The sequence below is a fragment of the Hemiscyllium ocellatum genome, chromosome 10 (assembly GCF_020745735.1).
Source record: "Hemiscyllium ocellatum isolate sHemOce1 chromosome 10, sHemOce1.pat.X.cur, whole genome shotgun sequence".
In the NCBI taxonomy this organism is placed as follows: Eukaryota; Metazoa; Chordata; class Chondrichthyes; order Orectolobiformes; family Hemiscylliidae; genus Hemiscyllium; species Hemiscyllium ocellatum.
In genome coordinates, this window is record NC_083410.1 from 113,714,257 (window position 1) to 113,736,651 (window position 22,395).

General features: G+C 43.6%; 1 protein-coding gene across 2 annotated transcripts in view; it reads left to right on the plus strand.

Moving 5' to 3' along the window:
• Window positions 1-22,395, plus strand: part of nup133 (nucleoporin 133) — a 65,669-nt gene that overhangs the window by 4,597 nt on the left and 38,677 nt on the right. Inside the window, exons 2-4 of one of the 2 annotated variants that reach the window (XM_060831885.1) lie at window positions 6,109-6,227; window positions 15,867-15,970; window positions 18,610-18,708. In XM_060831885.1, the coding sequence (XP_060687868.1) occupies window positions 6,109-6,227; window positions 15,867-15,970; window positions 18,610-18,708 (322 nt within the window). The remainder of the gene's footprint in view (window positions 1-6,108; window positions 6,228-15,866; window positions 15,971-18,609; window positions 18,709-22,395) is intronic. The other variant, XM_060831886.1, reaches the window with a different exon arrangement.

Genomic DNA, 22,395 nt, shown 5'->3' on the forward strand with positions numbered 1-22,395 from the left:
CAATCCCTCTAAATCCTTCCTATTAATATACCCATCCAGATGCCTTTTAAATGGTGTAATTGTACCAGCCTTACTACTTCCTCTGGCAGCTCATTCCACACACAGACCTCCCTCTGCGTGACAAAGTTGCACCAGAGGTGCCTTTTACATGCCCTCTAGTTTTGGAATGCCCCACCCCAGGGAAAATGTCTTGTCTATTTACTATATCCATGCCCCTCATGATTTTATAAACCTCTATAAGATCACCGACACTCCAGGGAAAACAAACCCAATCTAATCAGCCTCTCTGTATAGCTCAAATTCTCCAACCTGGCAACATCTTTGTAACCTAACCAATGTCCTGTACAGCTGCAACATGACCTCCAAACCCCTATGTTCAGTGCCCTGACAAATAAAAGAAAGCATAGTAAACGCTGCCTCCATAAGACCATAAGACGTAGGAGTGGAAGTAAGGTCATTTGGCCCATCGAGTCCACTCCGCCATTCAATCATGGCTGATGGGCATTTCAACTCCACTTACCCGCATTCTCCCCGTAGCCCTTAATTCCTCGACACATCACATCAAGAATCTATCAATCTCTGCCTTGAAGACATTTGGCATCCCGTCCTCCACTGCACTCTGCGGCAATGAATTCCACAGGCCCACCACTCACTGGCTGAAGAAATGACTCCGCATTTCTGTTCTGAATTGACCCCCCTCTAATTCTAAGGCTGTGTCCACGGGTCCTGGTCTCCTCGCCTAATGGAAAAAATTTCCTAGCGTCCACCCTTTCCAAGCCATGTATTATCTTGTAAGTTTCTATTAAGTCTCCCCTTAATCTTCTAAACTCCTATGAATACAATCCCAGGATCCTCAGCCGTTCCTCGTATGTTAGACCCGCCATTCCAGGGATCATCCGTGTGAATCTCCACTGGACACGTTCCAGTGCCGGTATGTCCTTTTCTGAGGTGTGGGGACCAAAACTGGACATGGTACTCCAAATGGGGCCTAACCAGAGCTTTATAAAGTCTCAGTAGCACAACGGTGCTTTTATGTTCCAACCCTCTTGAGATAAGTGACAACATTACATTCGCTTTCTAAATCACTGACTCAACCTGCATGTTTACCTTTAGAGAATCCTCGACTAGCACTCCCAGATCCCTTTGTACTTTGGCTTTACGAATTTTCTCACCATTTAGAAAGTAGTCTATGCTTTTATTCTTTTTGCCAAAGTGCAAGACCTCGCATTTGCTCACGTTGAATTCCATCAGCCATTTCCTGGACCACTCTCCCAAACTGTCTCGATCCGTCTGCAGCCTCCCCACTTCCTCAGTACTACCTGTCTGTCCACCTAACTTCGTATCATCGGCAAACTTCGCTAGAATACTCCCAGTCCGTTTATCCAGATCATTAATATATAATGCGAACAGATGTGGCCCCAACACTGAACCCTGCGGGACACCACTTGTCACTGGCTGCCATTCCGAAAAAGAACCTTTTATCCCAACTCTCTGCCTTTTGTCAGATAGCCAATCCTCAATCCATACCAGTAGCTCCCCTCGAACACCATAGGCCCTCACCTTGCTCAGCAGCCTCCCGTGTGGCACCTTATCAAAGGCCTTTTTGGAAGTCTAGATAGACCACATCCACTGGGTTTCCCTGGTCTAACCTACTTGTCACCTCTTCAAAGAATTCCAAGAGCTTTGTCAGGCATGACCTCCCCTTACTAAATCCATTTTGACTTGTTCTTATCCGACTCTGCTCTTCCAAGAATTTAGAAACCTCATCCTTAATGATGGATTCTAGAATTTTACCAACAACCGAGGTTAGGCTAATCGGCCTATAATTTTCCATCTTTTGTCTTGATCCTTTTTTGAACAAGGGGGTTACAACAGCGATCTTCCAGTCATCCGGGACTTTCCCTGACTCCAGTGACTCTTGAAAGATCTCAACCAATGCCTCCGCTATTTCCTCAGCCACCTCCCTCAGAACTCTTGGATGTAGCCCATCGTAGGCCAGGAGATTTATCAATTTTAAGACCTTTTTAGCTTTTCTAGCACTTTCTCTTTTGTAATGGCAACCATACTCAACTCAGCCCCCTGACTCCCTTTAATTGTTGGGATATTACTCATGTTTTCCACTGTGAAAACTGACGCAAAGTACTTGGTAAGTTCTCCTGCTATCTCCTTATCTCCCATCACTAGGCTTCCAGCATCAGTTTGAATGGCCCAATGTCTACTTTTGCCTGTCGTTTGTTTCTTATGTATTGAAAGAAACTTTTACTATCATTTCTAGTATCACTGGCTAGCCTACATTCATATCTAATCCTCTCCTTCCTTATTACTCTTTGTTATCCTCTGTTTGTTTTTGTAGCCTTCCCAATCTTCTGATTTCCCACTGCTCATGGCCACTTTATAGGATCTCTCTTTTTCTTTAATACATTTCCTGACTTCCTTTGTCAGCCATGGTTGTCTAATCCCTCCCCAGATAATCTTTCTTTTCTTGGGGATGAACCTCTGTACAGTGTCCTCAATTATATCCACAAACTCCTGCCATTTTTGCTCTACTGTCTTCCCCGCTTGGCTCTACTTCCAGTCTATTTTTGTCAGTTCCTTTCTCATGCCCTCATAATTACCTTTATTTACCTGGACCACAATTACATCCGATTTTCCCGTATGTCTTTCAAACTGCAGACTGAACTCTACCATATTATGATTGCTGCTTCCTAAGGGTTCCCTTACTATCCTACCTACCTGCAACTCCACTTTCAAGGAGCTATGAGTCTGCATTCCAAGGGGGTCTGTTTGTTTGGCAACATTCCCTGGGACCTTACCATTAAGTGTATAAGTTCTGCCTTGATTTTATTTTACAAAATGCATCGCCACACATTTATCTAAATTAAACTACATCTGCCACTTCTCAGCCCATTGGCCCATCAGGTCAAGATCCTGTAGGTAACCTTTTTTTGCTGTCCACTAAACCTTCAATTTTGGTGTCATCTGCAAACTTACTAACTGTACCTCCTATGTTCACATCCAAATCATTTATATAAATGACGAAAATTGGTGGACCCAGCATCAATCTTTGTGGCACTCTACTGGTCACAAGCCTCCAGTCTGAAAAGCAACCGTCCACCACTGCCCCCTGTCTTCTACCTTTGAGCCAGTTCTGCATCCAAATGGCTAGTTGTCCCTGTATTCCATGAGATCTAACTTTGCTAACCAGTCTCCCATGGGAACCTCGTCAAATGCTTTACTGCTTTCCATGCAGATCACGTCCACTGCTCTGCCCTCATCAGTCTTTTGTTACTTCAAAAAAAACTCAAGTTTGTGAGACATGATTTCCCAAGCACAAAGTCATGCTGACTATCCCTAATCAGTCCTTGCCTTTCCAAATACATACAAATCATGTCCCTTAGGATTCCCTCCAACAACTCGCCCACCATCGAAGTCAGGCTCATTGATTATAGTTCCATGACTTTTCCTTCCACCTCACAGTGACATCACATTAGCCGACTTCCAGTCTTCCGGCACCTCACCTGTGACTATCGATGATCCAACTATCTCGGAGGGGTTCAGCGATCAATTCTCTAACTTCCCACTAAGTTTGAAGGTACACTAATCACTAACCTGGGTGTTATATTTTTGGGACAGAGTTAATCTTCATTTGGAGAGGCAAAGGTTAATCCAGGAAAGCCAGCAGTTTTGTGAGGCTGTGCTGCAGAAGGTTTTGAAAGCATGCAGACAGATGGTAAATAGAACTGACCATTGGAAAGTATCAACACATAATGAGGTAATCCCGAGCTTGAAGAAATTAATGTGATCCATACTCAGAATAATGCAGCTACTCGAAGCATGTCAAAATGAACATTCGGAATTGTTGAGAACATAGAGGATTGGATAATGTGGAATAGCTATTTTGATCATGCATTTCTCTGGAAGATGTAACTCAAGAAGTGATTCAATTATTTGATCTATTTGTAAATTGACTGGGTAATAAGCATGCTGAGGCTAAATTCAAAGGTAATCTCTTTTAACTTCAAAGAGTAAATGATCAATTTATTGTGATGAAGATTCATGATAGATTATCTTTTGGAAACTTGGGTTCTGAAGTGGGCAGAACCACATGTAGCTTCGAATTTGACTTGTACTTTCAGGAAGGAAGGAAACCGTTTTAGTTTCAATTTAGATTTCGAGTCCTGAGGGAGGTGCTGGGTTGTTGACCACTTGTTTACAGGTGTTTTTGGAAAAGTGCAGCAGGTTAGGCAGCATCCAAGGAGCAGGAGAATCGACGTTTCGGGCATATGCCTGAAACGTATTCTCCTGCTCCTTGGATGCTGCCTGACCTGCTGCGCTTTTCCAGCAATACATTTTTCAGCTCTGATCTCCAGCATCAGCAGTCCTTACTTTCTCCCTTTTTATTTTAGGCTGTTTAAAAAATCCCCTATGTTGAATAGTTCAGTGCTTTAGAAAACAAGGGGAGAAGAAACTACTCTTGCATAGTGACAGGAGTTTCAGTGCATAAGTTCCTCCTTACCAACATCTGCAGAGATGTACCAAATAACTTTTGAGAAAATTTGTAGCTGAGGTTGATGATATCAATGTAAGTTCACTCACTGGGCTGGAAGGTTTGTTTTCAGACGTTTCATCACCATGACGAGGTAACATTATCAATGCAAGCCTCTGGTGAAGCGCTGATGGTATGTGCCAACTCTCTCTGCTTAAAGATCTTGGTTTCTTACGGTGGGTAATATAATTTCCAGTTTTTTTTTCAAGGGAAGGCAGATGGGCTCTCAATCAATGTGCTTATTGTTGGAATTCCAGTAGGAATTATGTGTATGTCTTTGTTTCACTTGTCCTAGGATGTGTGTGTTGTCCCAGTCAAAATGATGTCCTTCTTTGTCTGTATGTATGGAAACGAGTGATAGTGGGTCATATCTTTTGGTGATTAGTCGATGTTTATGTATCCTGGTGGAAAAGTTCCTGCTTGTTTGTCCGATTGTAGTGTTTTTGTTTAGTTCTTGCATGGTATTTTGTAAATGATGTTAGATTTGCTGGTCGTATCAAATGAATCCTTTAGGTTTATTAGTCGCTGTTTAAGTCTGTTGGTAGGTTTGTGGGCTGCCATGATGCCAAGGGGTCTGAGTAATTGGAAGTCATTTCTGATATGTTAGGAAAGTTGTCTCACAGAATAATAAGCAACAACCTGACATAGGCATACTCGTGGAATCGTCCTTTCCAGATACCACCATCATTGAGAGAGGTTCAGGTTCCCCTTTGGGATGTGATAGCTTCAGAGTTATGTCATGACATAACCAGTTTATTGGAAACTGTTCAGCTGCCCTACACATTAACAACTTCAAGCGCAGAATGTGGTCTTTTGTTGACTTCATACGTTCTCAAATTCTTTGTGTTGTTCACACATCAATTTGTTTCAAAGTACTGACAAATGTTGAACTCTATCATCCTGGCACCAATATTGCAAACTTGCTTTTTCTTTAGAATTTGAATAATCTAATCTTACCTGTTCTGTAAATGAAATTTCATTTCCTTTCTCACTCGATAATTTATGATCTCTCTTTCTTTTTTTCTTTCTCCTTTTTTTCTCTCTCTCCTTTTTTCCTCCCCTTTTTTCTTTCTCTCTCTCTCTCTCTTTCTCTCTCTCTCTCTCTCTCTCTGTCTCCTTTCTCTCTCTCTCTCTCTGTCTCCTTTCTCTCCTCCTTTCTCTCCTCTCTCCTTTCTCTTTCTTTGTTCCATCCTCCCACCTGTCCACGCCTTCCTCCCTCGCTCCTCTGTCCACGCCTTCCTCCCTCCCTCCCTGGCGCCCGTGCACTCCCGCTCTTTCATCTCTCTGGTATTGTGTAATCTCTTCTTAGAATACAGTGGGTTTACTCAGATACTGGTTGCTATTGAAATTGTCTAAAGTTTACCATAGAAAAGTTAGTCATTCTGAGCTCTGAATTCCTTTGGCACTGAAATTAGAAAGGGTTGTTTTGTGTCAAATATTTGCTATTGTTTCTAACTGATTTGCTAAGTTTGAACAGTAAGAATATACTTTGACCAAGTACGATGGCATTTCTTTTCAATGTAGCAATTGAAAATTTTGACTGGAATTATTTTTTTCTCAAGTCCAACCCCAACTAAAGGAGCACAATATCAAACAGTGGGTGAGACACTCAGCTATGAAATCAGGAGTTTCGGATCTTCCCTTCCTGTTAAGGTTATGGAGGCCATAACCCTAGCTGAAGGTAACTTTCTTTTTTTTAATTAAACAACTAAATGGTGTAAAAGTAATTGACTTGGTGGTTTTGAATCATTTTTAAGTATAATGTTTTCTGTGCTCACTGAGACAGTAAGGTTTGCATTTCGGTTTCTACCTTAACAGTAAAATGTTGAATTTTGGTTTATTGCTTTTGTCGTGTTTAAAGGAACACTGCACTATCGACTGAACTCCTGCAGAATTCCACAAGCAGAATGTTGCATCTGCATTATTTCTGGATCAGTGGTGCTGGAAGAGCACAGCAGTTCAGGCAGCATCCAACGAGCAGCGAAATCGACGTTTTGGGCAAAAGCCCTTCATCAGGAATAAAGGCAGAGAGACTGAAGCGTGGAGAGATAAGCTAGGGGAGGTTGGGTGTGGGGAGAGAGTAGCATAGAGTACAATGGGTGAGTGGGGGAGGAGATGAAGGTGATAGGTCAGGGAGGAAAGGGTGGAGTGGATAGGTGGAAAAGGAGCTAGGCAGGTCGGACAAGTCATGGTGATAGTGCTGAGCTGCAAGTTTGAAACTAGGATGAGGTGGGGGAAGGGGAAATGAGCAAACTGTTGAAGTCCACATTGATGCCCTGGGGTTGAAGTGTTCCGAGGCGGAAGATGAGGCGTTCTTCATCCAGGCGTCTGGTGGTGAGGGAGCAGCGGTGAAGGAGGCCCAAGACCTCCATGTCCTCGGCAGAGTGGCAGAGGGAGTTGAAATGTTGGGCCACGGGGCGGTGTGGTTGATTGGTGCGGGTGTCTCGGAGACGTTCCCTAAAGCGCTCTGCTAGGAGGCGTCCAGTCTCCCCAATGTAGAAGAGACCGCATCGGGAGCAACGGATACAATAAATGATATTATTGGATGTGCAGGTAAAACTTTTGATGGATGTGGAAGGCTCCTTTAGGGCCTTGGATAGAGGTGAGGGAGGAGGTGTGGGCACAGGTTTTACAGTTCCTGCGGTGGCAGGGGAAAGTGCCACGATGGGAGGGTGGGTTGTAGGGGGGCGTGGACCTGACCAGGTAGTCACAGAGGGAACGGTCTTTGCGGAAGGCGGAAAGGGATGGTGAGGGAAATATATCCCTGGTGGTGGGGTCTTTTTGGAGGTGGTGGAAATGTCGGCGGATGATTTGGTTTATGCGAAGGTTTGTAGGGTGGAAGGTGAGCACCAGGGGCGTTCTGTCCTTGTTACGGTTGGAGGGGTGTGGTCTGAGGGCGGAGGTGCGGGATATAGACGAGATGCGTTGGAGGACATCTTTAACCACGTGGGAAGGGAAATTGCAGTCTCTAAAGAAGGAGGCCATCTGGTGTTCTCTATGGTGGAACTGGTCCTCCTGGAAGCAGATAGGGTGGAGGCAGAGGAATTGGGAATACGGGATGGCAGAGGTGTAATCCAGGTAGCTGTGGGAGTCGGTGGGTTTGTAAAAAATGTCAGTGTCAAGTCGGTCATCATTAATGGAGATGGAGAGGTCCAGGAAAGGGAGGGAGGTGTCAGAGATGGTCCACGTAAATTTAAGGTCAGGGTGGAATGTGTTGGTGAAGTTGATAAATTGCTCAACCTCCTCGCGGGAGCACGAGGTGGTGCCAATGCAGTTATCAGTGTAGCGGAGGAAGAGGTAGGGAGTGGTGCCAGTGTAATTACGGAAGAAAGTTCCCCTTCCCCCACCTCATCCTAGTTTCAGACTTCCAGCTCAGCACTGTCACCATGACTTGTCCGACCTGCCTAGCTCCTTTTCCACCTATCCACTCCACCCTTTCCTCCCTGACCTATCACCTTCATCTCCTCCCCCACTCACCCATTGTACTCAATGCTACTCTCTCCCCACCCCCAACCTCCCCAAGCTTATCTCTCCACGCTTCAGTCTCTCTGCCTTTATTCCTGATGAAGGGCTTTTGCCCGAAACGTCGATTTCACTGCTCGTTGGATGCTGCCTGAATTGCTGTGCTCTTCCAGCACCACTGATCCAGAATCTGGTTTCCAGCATCTGCAGTCATTGTGTTTACTCTGCATTATTTCTATCTATAGAACTACTTGTCAGGGGCAGCTTAGGCACGGACACAATTTCACCCCTTTAGTGACATGTAGGCGTCAATAATCTAGCTGAAAATGTGTTGCTGGTCAAAGCACAGCAGGCCAGGCAGCATCTCAGGAATAGGGAATTCGACGTTTCGAGCATAAGCCCTCGAAGATTTTTACGCGTCAATAATCTACCCTAGTAATGATGTGGACCACAACAGGGAATCTAGACAGCACACACTGTTGTCAGCTTTTGGCCCAACTCTCTAGTCAGGAGTAATTGTGAAGCACAGGTCAGGCTAAATGCACTCATTAACCCAACAATGTGGGCTCTGTCATGGTAATGTAACTAGTTGTTATTCCAGTGGAAACCACTGACTAATTGCAGCAACAGTGACACTAATTTAGCCATTTGCACTCATTCAATACAATGTTTGCTACTTATAGTGCCAGTACATGTCCTTCATAAATGGATGTCTACTGAGAAGAGGGTCACTTAATTCAGTTGGCTGGATTGCTGATATGTTACAGAGCGATGCTCTTAGTATGGGTTCTATTCCCACTCCAGCTAAAAGTTATTATGAAGGACTCTTCTTCTTGACCTCTCCCCTCACCTCAGGCATGACGATACTGAGGTTAAACTACCATCAGACATCTCTGTCTAATGTGAGAGCAACCTTATCTTCTGACTGACTATGACAATGTTTACCTTTTATTTACCCAGGCTGGAGGAGGCTCTACATGTAATTTTGATGTGATAGGAGCAGCAGAGTCAGTCTCCAAGATGCTGCTCCTGGATGTTTCAAACAGAAGTCAACCAGCACTCTGAGATTAGGTTGATGAAAAGGAGCTTTCCAAAAAGAATATACGGGTTAAAAGGATCAGATTTAAATTGCAATGTGATGACGAAGCATTGAATTGTGTTATCGAACTCTAATCGTTGGCTTTCAAGAATCCAGCGCTCTTGAGCTGACAGTATCTGTTGACCCACATCCCAACAAATGGTAGTCTGTCCCGGCTGTTGCAGTTGACCTTCCAGAAGTCAGGAAGTTGTGCCCAAGACCCATGAGGTACTGCTGTGTCTCAGCAAAAACCGATCAGTTCCTGTCCTGAGCATGCCCAATTACTGAAACGATCAGTTGGAAGAGCAGAAGCAGCCCCTTCAGCCCATTGCATTCTGCTCCATTGTTCAACAAGGGCATGGTTTATCTAATGATCCTCAAATCCAGTTTCCTATCCTTTTCCCGAAAGCTTCGATTCTCTGACGGATTTAAAAACTGGCCTATCTCAGCCTTGAATATACTTAGTAATTTACAGCTTCATCAGCCCTTGTAGTCAAGAATAGCACATAGAACAGTACAGCACAGAACAGGCCCTTCAGCCCAAGATGTTGTGCCCACCATTGATCCTCATATAAGGTAAACCTAATGTACGAACCCTCAAATTTCTGTGACCATGCATGTCAGGCAGTCTCTTAAATATCCCCAATGACCTCGCTTCCACAACTGCTGCTGGCAACGCATTCCATGCTATCACGACTCTCTGCGTAAAGAACCCGCCTCTGACATCCCCTCTAGAGTTTTCGCCAAACAGCTTAAAACTATGACCCCTTGTGTTAACAATTTCTGCCCTGGGAAAAAGTTTCTAGCTATCAACTCTATTAGATTAGATTACTTACAGTGTGGAAACAAGTCCACACCAACCCGTCGAAGCGTAACCCACCCAGACCCATTCACCTTAACACTACAGGCAATTTAGCATGGCCGATTCACTTAACCTGAACATTTTTGGATTGTGGGAGGAAACCGGAGCACCCGGAGGAAACCCACGCAGACACGGAGAGAATGTGCAAACTCCACACACACAGTTGCCTGAGGCAGGAATTGAACCCAGGTCTCTGGCGCTGTGAAGCAGCAGTGCTAACCACTGTGCCACCGTGCCGCCCACTATCTATCTATGCCTCTCATTATCTTGTACACCTCAATTAAGTCCCCTCTCTTCCTTTTTTCCAATGAGAAAAGTCCGAGCTCAGTCAGCCTCTCTTCGTAAGATAAGCTCTCCAGTCCCGGCAGCATCCTGGTAAACCTCCTCTGAACCCTCTCCAAAGCATCCACATCTTTTCTATAATAGGGCAACCAGATTGGATACAGTATTCCAAGTGCGGTCTAACCAAAGTTTTATAGAGCTGCAACAAGATCTCACGGCTCTTAAACTCAATCCCCCTGTTAATGAAAGCCAAAACACCATATGCTTTCTTAACAACCCTGTCCACTTGGGTGGCAATTTTAAGGGATCTATATACCTGCACACCAAAATCCCACTGTTCCTCCACACTGCCAAGAATCCTGTCTTTAATCCTGTACTCAACTTTCAAGTGCGACCTTCCAAAATGCATCACTTTGCATTTATCCAGGTTGAACTCCATCTGCCACCTCTCAGCCCATCTCTGCACCCTGTCATGTCACGCTGCAGCATACAACAGTCCTCTTTTCTGTCAACGACACCTCCAACCTTTGTGTCATCTGCAAATTTGCTAACCCATCCTTCAATCTCCTCATCCAAGTCATTAATAAAAATACAAAGAGTAGAGGCCCAAGAACAGAGCCCTGTGGCCCACCACTCACCACTGACGTCCAGGCAGAATATTTTCCTTCCACTACCACTCGCTGTCTTCTATTGACCAGCCAATTCTGTACACAGACAGCTAAATTTCCCTTTATCCCATACCTCCTGACCTTCTGAACGAGCCTACCATGGGGAACCTTATCAAATGCCTTGCTGAAGTCCATATACACCATATTCACTGCTCGACCCTCATCAACCTGTCTAGTAACATCCTCAAAGAACTCAATAAGGTTTGTGAGGCATGACCTGTCCCCCTCAATGCAGTGCTGACTGCATTTAATCAAGCCATGCTCTTGCAGATGGTCATAAATCCTATCCCTCAGAATCCTTTCTAACACCTTGCAGACGACAGACGTGAGACTGACTGGTCTGTAATTGCTGGGGATTTCCTATTTCGTTTCTTGAAGAGAGGAATTACATTTGCCTCCCTCCAGCTCTCAGTTACGATTCCGGTGGAAAGCGAGGATGCAAAGATCTTCGCAAGTGGCGAAGCAATCACATTTCTCGCTTCGCAAAGCAGCCGAGGACAAATCTGGTCTGGCACTGGCGACTTGTTAATCTTAATGTTTGTCAAAATTTTCAACACATCAACTTCCTCAATCTCTATCCATTCTAGCATGCTTACCTGCTCCTGAATGGTTTCATTCACTACAAGGTCCTTTTCTTCAGTAAAGACAGAAGCAAATTTAGAGCTTCCCCTACCTCCTCAAACTCTATACACAAGTTCCCTATGCTATCCCTGATCGGATCTACTCTTTCTTTGGTCATTCTCTTATTCCTCACATACGTGTAAAATGCCTTTGGATTCTCCCTAATCCTTCCTGCCAAGCCTTTTTCATGCCCCTTCCTGGCTCTCCTCAGACCATTTTTGAGTTCCTTCCTTGCCTGCCTGTAATCCTCTAGAGCTGAGCAAGACCCTTGCTTCCTCCACCTTACATAAGCTGTCTTCTTTGTTTTGATGAGAAGCTCCTCCGCTCTCATCATCCAAGGTTCCTTTATCTTACCCCTTCTTGCCTGTCTCAGAGGAACACGTTTCTCCATCACCCGCAACAACTGTTCCTTAAACAGTCTCCATATGTCTGTAGTGCCCTTTCCATAGAGCAATTACTCCCAGTCCATGCTTCCCAACTTACATCTGATAGCATCATAGCTTCCTTTTCCCCAATTAAATATCCTCCCATTGTGCCTGCTTCTCTCCTTCTCCATAGCTGTGTAGAATGTGAGGCAGTTGTGGTCACTATCCCCAAAATGCTCTCCCACCGCAAGATCTAACACCTGCCCTGGCTCATTGCCAAGCACCAAATCCAAAATGGCCTCTCCCCTTATTGGCCTGTCAACGTAGAAGAAATCCACAGACTCACTACTTCTAAGAGAAAAAAAAATTACTCTTCAACTCAGTCTTAAATGAATAAAACCTTATTCTGAGTCATAGAGATGTACAGCATGGAAACAGACCCTTCGGTCCAACCTGTCCACACTGATCAGATATCCCAACCCAATCTAGTCCTATCTGCCAGCATCCGGCCCATATCCCTCCAAACCCTTCCTATTCATATACCTATCCAAATGCCTCTTACATGTTGCAATTGTACCAGCCTCCACCACATCCTCTGGCAGCTCATTCCATACATGTACCACCCTCTGTGTGTAAAGGTTGCTCCTTGGGTCTCTATTATATCTTTCCCCTCTCACCCTAAACCTATGCCCTCTATTTCTGGACTCCCCGATCTCAGGGAAAAGAATTTGTCCATTTATCCTATCCATGCCCCTCATAATTTTGTAAACCTCTCTAAGGTCACCCCTCAGCCTCCGACGGTCCAAGGAAAACAGTCCCAGCCTGTTCACCCTCTCCCGATAGCTCAAATCCTCCAACCCTGGCAACATCCTTGTAAATCTTTTCTGAACCCTTTCAAGTTTCACAAAATCTTTCCAATAGGAAGGAGACCAGAATTGCACGCAATATTCCAACGGTGGCCTAACCAATGTCCTGTACAGCCACAACATGACCACCCAACTCCTGTACTCAATACTCTGACCAATAAAGGAAAGCATACCAAACGCCTTCTTCACTATCCTATCTACCTGTGACTCCACTTTCAAGGAGCTATGAACCTGCACTCCAAGGTCTCTTTGTTCAGCAACACTCACTAGGACCTTACCATTAAGTGCATAAGTTCTGCTAAGATTTGCTTTCCCAAAATGTAGCACCTCATATTTATCTGAATTAAACTCCATCTGCCACTTCTCAGCCCATTAGCCCATCTGGTTTAGATTCTATTGTAATCTGAGGTAACCCTCTTCGCTGTCCACTACGCCTCCAATTTTGGTGTCATATGCAAACTTACTAATTGAACCTCTTATGCTCGCGTCCAAATCATTTATGTAAATGATAAAAAGTAGAGGGCCTAGCACCGATCCTTGTGGCACTCCACTGGTCACAGGCCTCCAGTCTGAAAAACAACCCTCCACCATCACCTTCTGTCTTCTACCTTTGGGCCAGTCTGTATCCAAATGGCTACTTCTCCCTGTATTCCATGAGGTCTAACCTTGCTAATCAGTCTCCCATGGGAAACCTTGTCGAACACCTTACTGAAGTCCATATAGATCATATCTACTGCTCTGCCCTCATCAATCTTCTTTGTTACTTCTTCAAAAAACTCGTTTGTGAGACATGATTTCCCATGCACAAAGCCATGTTGAATCTCCCTATTCAGTCCTTGCCTTTCCAAATACGTGCAAATCCTGTCCCTCAGGATTCCCTCCAACAACTTACCCACCACTGAGGTCAGGCTCACCGGTCTGTAGCTTTCTGGCTTGTCTTTACCGCCCGTCTTTGCCAACCTCCAGTCTTCCGGCACCTCACCTGTGACTATTGATGATACAAATATCTCAGCACGAGGCCTAGCAATCACATCTCTAGCTTCCCACAGAGTTCTAGAGTACACCTGATCAGATCCTGGGGATTTATCCACCTTTAACAATTTCTAAACATGCAGCATTTCCTCCTCTGTAATCTGGTCTAAGACTCTCCCACAAAGAGAAACAACAACCTTCTTCCTGCTACCCTGTCAAGTACCCTGTTTCTTTACACAGGGATTGCCTTACCTGCTAATGTAGTCAACTCAGCCACATTAGGGAGATTTAAACAATCCTTAGATAAGTCCATGAATGATTTTGGGATAGTATAGGGGGATCAAGCTGAGATCAGTCGGTGCAACATTGAGGGCCGAAGGGCCTGTTCTGCGCTTTGTTGTTCTATGTACCCTTAGAATCTTGTATCACTAAGGTTGCCTCTCATTCTTCTAAATTATTTCAGTAAAGACCCAATATACTTGACTCATAAGGCAGTCCCTCCATACAGGGATCAACCTGGTAAACTTTCTCTGGACTGGCTCCAGTGCCAACCCTCCAGGTATATCTTTCCTTTGATGTAGGAGTGCCTCATAATTTTACTAAATGTTTAAACTGTTTTTGAAATTGCTATAAGTACATAGTTTTCATTCTATTTCCACTACTTCTGTAAATATTCTGTTTTATTGTTGAAGGGAAATCTACCACATTATGTATTAATGTTTCAGTGAGAGAGCACTTAATAAAACCAAAACAATTTAAAATATGCTCTATAAAGCCAGGCTTGAGTATGGAATCTGAGTTTCCAGTAATAATATCACTGGGATTGTCATGCTGTTTTTGGTTAAACATTTGGATTATCCCCTTCCTCAAGTTGTCTTCCTCACTGGGATATAGCTTTGTTCTGAGCCATGAACTATTTTCTTTAATATCTGTTACTATTCATCAATCCTCTTTTTTGCTATGTACATTTCCCAGTCCGTTCTAGCTAACCTGGCCCTTGTTGTGTTGTGATTATCTATATTTAAGTACAGGAATTTGATTTGATTTATTATTGTTACATGTACTGAAATACAGTGAAAGCTATTGTTTTGCATATTATCCAGACAAGTCATACCTTCTACAAGGGTAATAGAACAGAATGTAGAATATAGTGTTACAGCTACAGAGAAAAATCAACTTTAATATGAGTGGTTCACTCATAAGCCTAATAACAGAAAGGGAAGGAGCTGTTGTTTAATCTGTTGGTTGTTTCTAACCCAAGTTTCTCACTCCCAAACTGAATGCTTAATTCTGCCATTTTGTGGTGGAAGTTAAAAATTGCATAACACCAGGTTTATTTGGAAGGGTGGCACGGTGGCTCAGTGGTTAGCACTGCTGCCTCACAGCGCCTGGGATCTGGGTTCAATCTCCACCTGTGTGAAGTTTGCACATTCTCCCCGTGTCTGCGTGGGTTTCCTCCGGGTGCTCTGGTTTCTTCCCACAGTCCAAAGATATGCAGGTCAGGTGAATTGGCCATGCTAAATTGCCTGTAGTATTAGCTGCATTAGTCAGGAGTAAATGCAGGGGAATGGGTGGGTTGCTCTTCACAGGGTCTTGTTGGGCCGAAGGGCCTGTTTCCACACTGTAGGGAGTCTAATCTAGCTTTCGGAGCACTACTCCTTCATCAGGTAACTAGTGGAGCAGGATCATAAGACACCCAGTAGTTGCCTGGTGAAGGAGCAGCACCCCGAAAGCTAGCACTTCCAAATAAACCTGTTGGATACAACCTGATATTGTGCAGTTTTTAACTTTGTCCACTTCAGTCCAACACTGGCATCTCCACATCATGCTGAGGTAACTGTTTCTTCAGAGATCTTTTATTCTGATATCATTTATTAACCTTTCTCCTCCTCACACATTACCAGATCCAAAATAGCTGGATCATTGGTTGGATCCATAACACATTATACTAGTCAACTGTCCAAAATATACACTGTGAAATCTTCCTCAAGGTTACCTCCGCTAAATTGATTTTTTCAATGTAGCTGGAAAAAAAAGTAATCAGTTTTGGGAGCAAGATGCTGCTCTGATTATTGTAGTAGATGTATTACAACAGGTGTGAGATTGTGCCAAGAAATGTTCTTATTTACTCCACCTTATTTTAGCAGATGATCCTTTAAGTGTTAAAATAAGTGAAAATGGATGGGCCTGGCTGGTTTGTGGTGAAAAGCTGATTGTCTGGAAGATTGGTCAGATGCCCATTTCAAAGGTAATAGGCACTCATTTCGTGTTTCAACACATTGCTGACTATTGCTAAAAGATTATCAGTTCAAGTGTCTGACCATGTTTTGAGTACAAAATCAACTTGACCCATTAATGCGGCACTAATAGAAGTTCTGTCTTTCAGATGAAACGTTAAACCTTTATTTTAGTCTGCTCACTCAAGGAGATATAAATGATCTCTCTGCACTTCGTGGAAAAACAAATCCCTGGTGTACATGCCAGTGTGTATTCTTCAGTAAAGAGCAGACGAACTGATACTTTCACTATGTTGTTTGTGGAAGTTTTCTGTGCACAATCTGGCTGTCATATATCCTTCCTTAGGACAGTGACTACACTTCAGATTTGCTTCACTGATTGTAAATGTTTGAGGCGATCCTGAAGATGTGTAAATACAAGTTTCTTACAATCATAGAGGTAACAGAAGATGGCCATTGTGTTTGTATTGGCTGAAAATTGAGCCCCACAGCCAAATGTTATTCTTTCACATTTAGTTTGTAGCTTGTAGGTTACAAGACTTCAGATGTATATCCATTCACCATTTTTAAATGATTTGACTGTCTCTACTATCCTATTGGGCTTAAAACATATTTCCTTAAATATCTTCCCACCAGTCTCTTTAAATCAATACCTCTTAGTCCCTAACCTTTCTGCTAAGATAAATAGCCCTTTTCACTGTATTCAGGCCCATCACAATTTTGTCCATTTCGATCAAATCTCCTCTCAGCCCCCTCTGTTCCAGGCAGAACAATCCCATCCAATCCAGTCTTGCCTCATAGCAGCACTACTGCAGTCCTGACAACGTCCTCATGAGTCCTCTCTGTGCCCCATCCTTTCACTAATGGATCCCTTTTTGTAATTGACTTAACTTTTTAAAATTTGTCTTCCATGTAGACCTCAGATGCATTTGAAAGAGCTGTTGGTAACTGCAGACCCAGCCATAATGTTGTATCAATCCTATTTGCAGCCATGCATTGTCCATGAGTTTATTTGTCATCTTAAGCTTTCCTTTGAATATCAAACTGTCCTATGCTAATTAATTTGGCTAGATGGTGAAAGACCAATGTGTTGTAATTCAAGGGAAAGCACTCAACAAATATTGAAATAACTTCTATCACCTCTCACTCTGGATGCTGTTAACCGTTCATAAGGTGTTTGTCAATCTAATGCCTGATGCTGAATTCAGGCTTGAGGGGCTGAATGGCCTATTCCTGTTCCTCTGCTCCTATGTTCATTTGTAGGGTGAAGGATTTGATCCTGCGCTGGTGGAATTCATATCAGCAGGCAGATCAGTGACAGCAATTTAATCAATGGGGATTACATTTAAGCTTGTAAATCTAAATAAAAGTTTGTCCCCTGACCCCTGTATGCTACCCTTGCCTTAAAACAATCTGTATGTAAGTTTGCTTGCTGTGCTGGAAGGTTCATTTTCAGCCATTTTGTCACCATATTAGGTAACATCATCAGTGAGCCTCCAGAGAAACATTGATGTGAGTGATCCGCTCGGAAATGACTATCAGACTACTACGACCTCTTGGCATCATGGTAGCCCACAAACCCACCAACACACTAAAGCAGCAGCTAATGAGCTTGAAAGACCCCATACAGACAACAAGCAAAACTAATGTCATTTCCAAAATACCTTGCAAGAACTGTAATGAACATTGGACAAACAGACAGAAAACTAGCCACCAGGATACATGAACATCAACTAGCCACAAAAAGGCATGACCCACTCTCACTGTATCCTTGCATACAGATGAGGAAGGACACCACTTCAACTGGAACAACACAGCTATCCTAGGACCAGCCAAACAGAGACACGCATGAGAATTCTTAAGACTGGCATTCCTGCCAGAACTCTATCAACAAACACATCGACTTGGACCCCATTTACCACTCTGAGAAAAAGAACAGGAAATGACATCACCACAGGAACAGACATGGCCAATCCAAGGAAATCCAAACACAATTGAAAATGGGTAACTAACACCAGTGCTTCACTGGAGGCTCACTGATGCTGTTACCTATTTTGGTGACAAAACATCTGAAAATGAACTTGCAAGTTCAGCGAGCAAACCTACATACAGAGCCTCAAGCTGAGCTACAAATCCTCGCAAAACTCATGAAAGTAATCTATTTAATAAAATGTTAATGCTTAGTAAACACTGTCTAGTTCAGTTAAGCACAATGAAAGTGACAGGAAGCAACATCCATTTCAATGTTACCAGAAGAAAAGACCGGGATGAGGCAAGCATCTTCTTGAAGACAGGCTTCCTAACTAGGAGCCACCACAAACACACCCATGTGGGCCATATGGATGCACGTGCACCCGTGCAAATGGATGCCCCCTCCTCTTTGTGGATTATCAGCTGTTCCCACTTACTTCAATTAAGATGTTAGAGGAAATAGGAAGGAAACATGATGATACGATTTGGAGAATTTGGGATAAAGGGAATTATGAATTTAAATTATGACTGAAAATCTTCACATTTATACCTGGATCTAGTGCTTTGCAGCTTTCGAAAAATTTAATACAAACAAAAATTGTACTCTACGGGTTTCATTCAGTATGTTTCTGGAGGCTTTATTTTAAATAATTGTCTTTTTTCTCTCTGCTGTCCCCAGTTTTCTGTATGTAAAGAATTCCAGTTGCCACCTTGTGATCTCCCATATGTTGCAGACCTGGTCGCTTTATCTCATCCAGATGAGTACAGTTCATTGCAGGTGAGGACCAATGTGTGCTAAGAATGACGATTTTGAATGAACTGAAAATGTGTCGCTGAAAAAGCGCAGAAAAGATTCACAAGGATGTTGCCAGGGTTGGAAGATCAGAGCTACGCAGGGAGATGCTGAACAGGCTGAGGCGGTTTTCCCTGGAGCGTCAGAGGCTGAGGGGTGACCTTATAGAAGTCTATAAAATTATGAGGGGCATGGATAGGATAAATAGACAAAGTCTCCTTCCTATTGGAAGGAGACCAGAATTGCACTCAATATTCCAACAGTGGCCTAACCAATGTCCTGTACAGCCGCAACATGACCTCCCAACTCCTGTACTCAATACTCTGACCAATAAAGGAAAGCATACCAAACACCACCTTCACTATCCTATCTACCTGCGACTCCATTTCAAGGAGCTCTGAACCTGCACTCCAAAGTTTCATTGTTCGGCAACACTCCCTAGGACCCTACCATTAGGTGTGTAAGTCCTGCTAAGATTTGCTTTCCCAAAATGCAGCACCTCGCAATTATCTGCATTCCTGAAGAAGGACTTATGCCCGAAACGTCGAATCTCCTGTTCCCTGGATGCTGCCTGACCTGTTGCGCTTTTTCAGCAACACATTTTCAGCTCTTATCTCCAGCATCTACAGACCTCACCTTCTCCTCAAAGATTTTGGATGAACTGTTTAGTTAACATCACAAAGGCCAGTAAGTTCCTTGGCCATGATGGGATACGTTGTCTGATTTTCAAGGAAGTAGCCATAGTGTGAGTGAATGCATTGGTTGTAATCTTCCAAAAATCCTTAGATTCTGGACGAGTCCCAAAGGATTGGCAATCTGCCAATGTAACAACCTTTACAAAAAGCTGGTTTCATGAGTCATTGGATAAATGCAAGGTTCATCATAAAAGATGTAATTACAGAACATTTGAAATGCCTAATTAAAATTAAGTGAAGTCACCATGTCTTAGAGTCATAGAGATGTACAGCATGGAAACTGACCCTTCGGTCCAACCCGTCCATGCCAACCAGATATCCCAACCCAATCTAGTCCACTTGCCAGCGCCTGGCCTATGTCCCTCCAAATCCTTCCTATTCATATACCCATCCAAAGCTTCTTAAATGTTGCAATTGTATCAGCCTCCACCACATCCTATGGTAGCTTATTCCATACATGTACCACCCTCTGCGTGAAATAGTTGCCCCTTAGGTCTCTTTTATATCTTTTCCCCTCTCGCCCTAAACCCTCTAGTTCTGGACTCCCTGACACCAGGGAAAAGACTTTGTCTATTTATCCTATCCACGCCCCTCATAATTTTATAGACTTCTATAAGGTCACCCCTCAGCCTCTGACGCTCCAGGGAAAACAGCCTCGGCCTGTTCAGCATCTCCCTGTGTAGCTCTGATCTTCCAACCTTGGCAACATCCAGGGACGCAAATGGGCGATTGGACTTTATTTCCAAGGGAATGGAGCACTAGTCAGACCACAGCTGGAATGCTGTGAACAGTTTTAGAGCTGTTATCTACTGAAATACATTGGCATTGAAGGCAGTCAAGAGAAGGTTCATTGGTTTGATTTGGGGTATGAAGAGATTTTATTGGGGAGAAGTTGAGTACTTTGGGTTTGTACTTGTTGGAGTTCAGAAGCAAAGAGATTTTATTGGAATCTATAACTTTTGGGTGGCTTAACAGGATAGATTGTGGGAGATCCAAGATGGCGGCGACTCAGCAAGTCTGAGTCTACAGAGCCCTTCCCAAAACCTGGGTAAAGTGGGTTTCCTGCCCCCACCACACTTGCCAAACCACCCAAAAAATTTCTTTAATCTTAATTAGCTGCTGAATATTATATTTAAACAGTCTAATACTGAGTGGATAATGAGTAAATCAAAGGGACCCCGCAGCTCTCAGAAAACAAAGACCCCTCCCCCACCTTCCTCTCCTCCGGCTGCAGCTGATGTAAAAACAGGCCTTGTAGAGATGATTGCCAGATTGGAATCGACACTCGTCAATTTCATCGCAGAATCCAGACAGAGATGGAATGCATTCGAAGAAAAGCTGCAGAAACAGAATCAAACCATGGAGGAGCTGCAGGGCCGAGTGGAGGGGGCGGAACTAAAGGCCACGACCTCCGAGGCTGCAGCTCAAACAGCTGCAGAACAGGTGCGAGCTCTGGAGCAGACAGTCAGGGCCTTTGAAATTTACATCGATGATATGACAACAGAAATCGGAGAAAGAATATTCGGTTGCTGGGCCTTCAAGAGCAAGAAGGGAAGGGACAGTTAGTAGCATTTCTGGAGCGATGGCTGCCCCAGCTTTTAAACCTGGGGGCTGAAACTGACCGGGTAAGGGTGGAGTGGGCCTACCGGGTCGCAGCACGCGGATCTGGCCCAAACCAGCGCCCGCGCCCGGTCCTGTTCCGGCTGCAGAGTTATAGGGAGAGGCAGATACTCCTGGATGCCTCCAGAAAGCTTGGAAAGGATCCTAAAGCTATGATTCATGAAGGATCCAAGATTATGTTATTTCAGGACTTCTCCCCGGCTTTGGCACGAAGAAGGAAGGCGTTTGATGAGGTGAAGAAATGTTTAAGGGACTTAGATATTCAATACACCTTACGCTACCCAGCAACGCTATGCTTTACCCACGAAGGATCCGAGTATAATTTTAGATCATCGGAAGAGGCCAAGAAACTTTTAGACTCGGTTAAATAAATCGTAAGAGACAATTTATGTTGGCTTGCCTCTCCCACACTCCGTGGGGAGAAATGGATACTTTATTCTACTTTACTTTTGCCTCTGGGAGCGGGGTTGTCTTCCTTGCTATGTTATTATACTTAACTGTAATCTGTTGGAGTTGTAATTTTATAGTTATGTATGTTTGTACGTGGCATTGATGCTATCAGATATACTCAGGTATGGGTGGGGAGGGGTGGGGGTGCGGCGCTCACTGTTAACTCTAGCTCGGTATTATATCTAAATCCTATTAAGGAGCGCCCGGGTCGAGGGTGGGACACTGTTTGGGAGAGGATATGGTGGAACGTTGGAAAGGTAGTAAGGCTCCCTGAGAACAAGGGGGAAGATCTCCATTCAAACATGTTTAATTTTTTTTTTGTTCTTATTGTTTGGAAATAGCTTCCTTTTAATCATACTGTTATGAGTGTATTAGAGAACATTTTCTCTTATTTGAAGGATGTAAGCGACTCAACTATACACTCTGGATGATTGTGGATTAGTTGAATTTTGATGATTATATATTTAAGATCTATTTTTATATTAATGTTTGTGCTTGAAAATTCTGCTTATTTTTGTAAATTTGTCAAAATGTTAAATTCCCAATAAAAATATCTATATAACAGGATAGATTGTGCATAGGTTATTTCCCTCTTATGGGAAAGTGTAGGATTTGAGGGCTTAATCTGAGTAGCAGGGTCATCTATTTAAGACACAAGAGGAGGCATTTCTTTGAGGGTTGTGAATCTGTGGAATTGTTTACTGCAGTAGAGGTTAGATTAAGTATGATCGAAGCTGAGATGACATTTTTATCAGTAGGAGAAGCAAGGGTTATAGGGAAAAGGCAGGAAAGCAGAGTTCAGGATTGTCTGATCAGCCACAATATCATTGGAGGTAGAGCAAGTTCATTACTTTTGCTCCTACATCTCATGGTTTACTGGTCTTGTTACTTTAGGACTCATGCACAT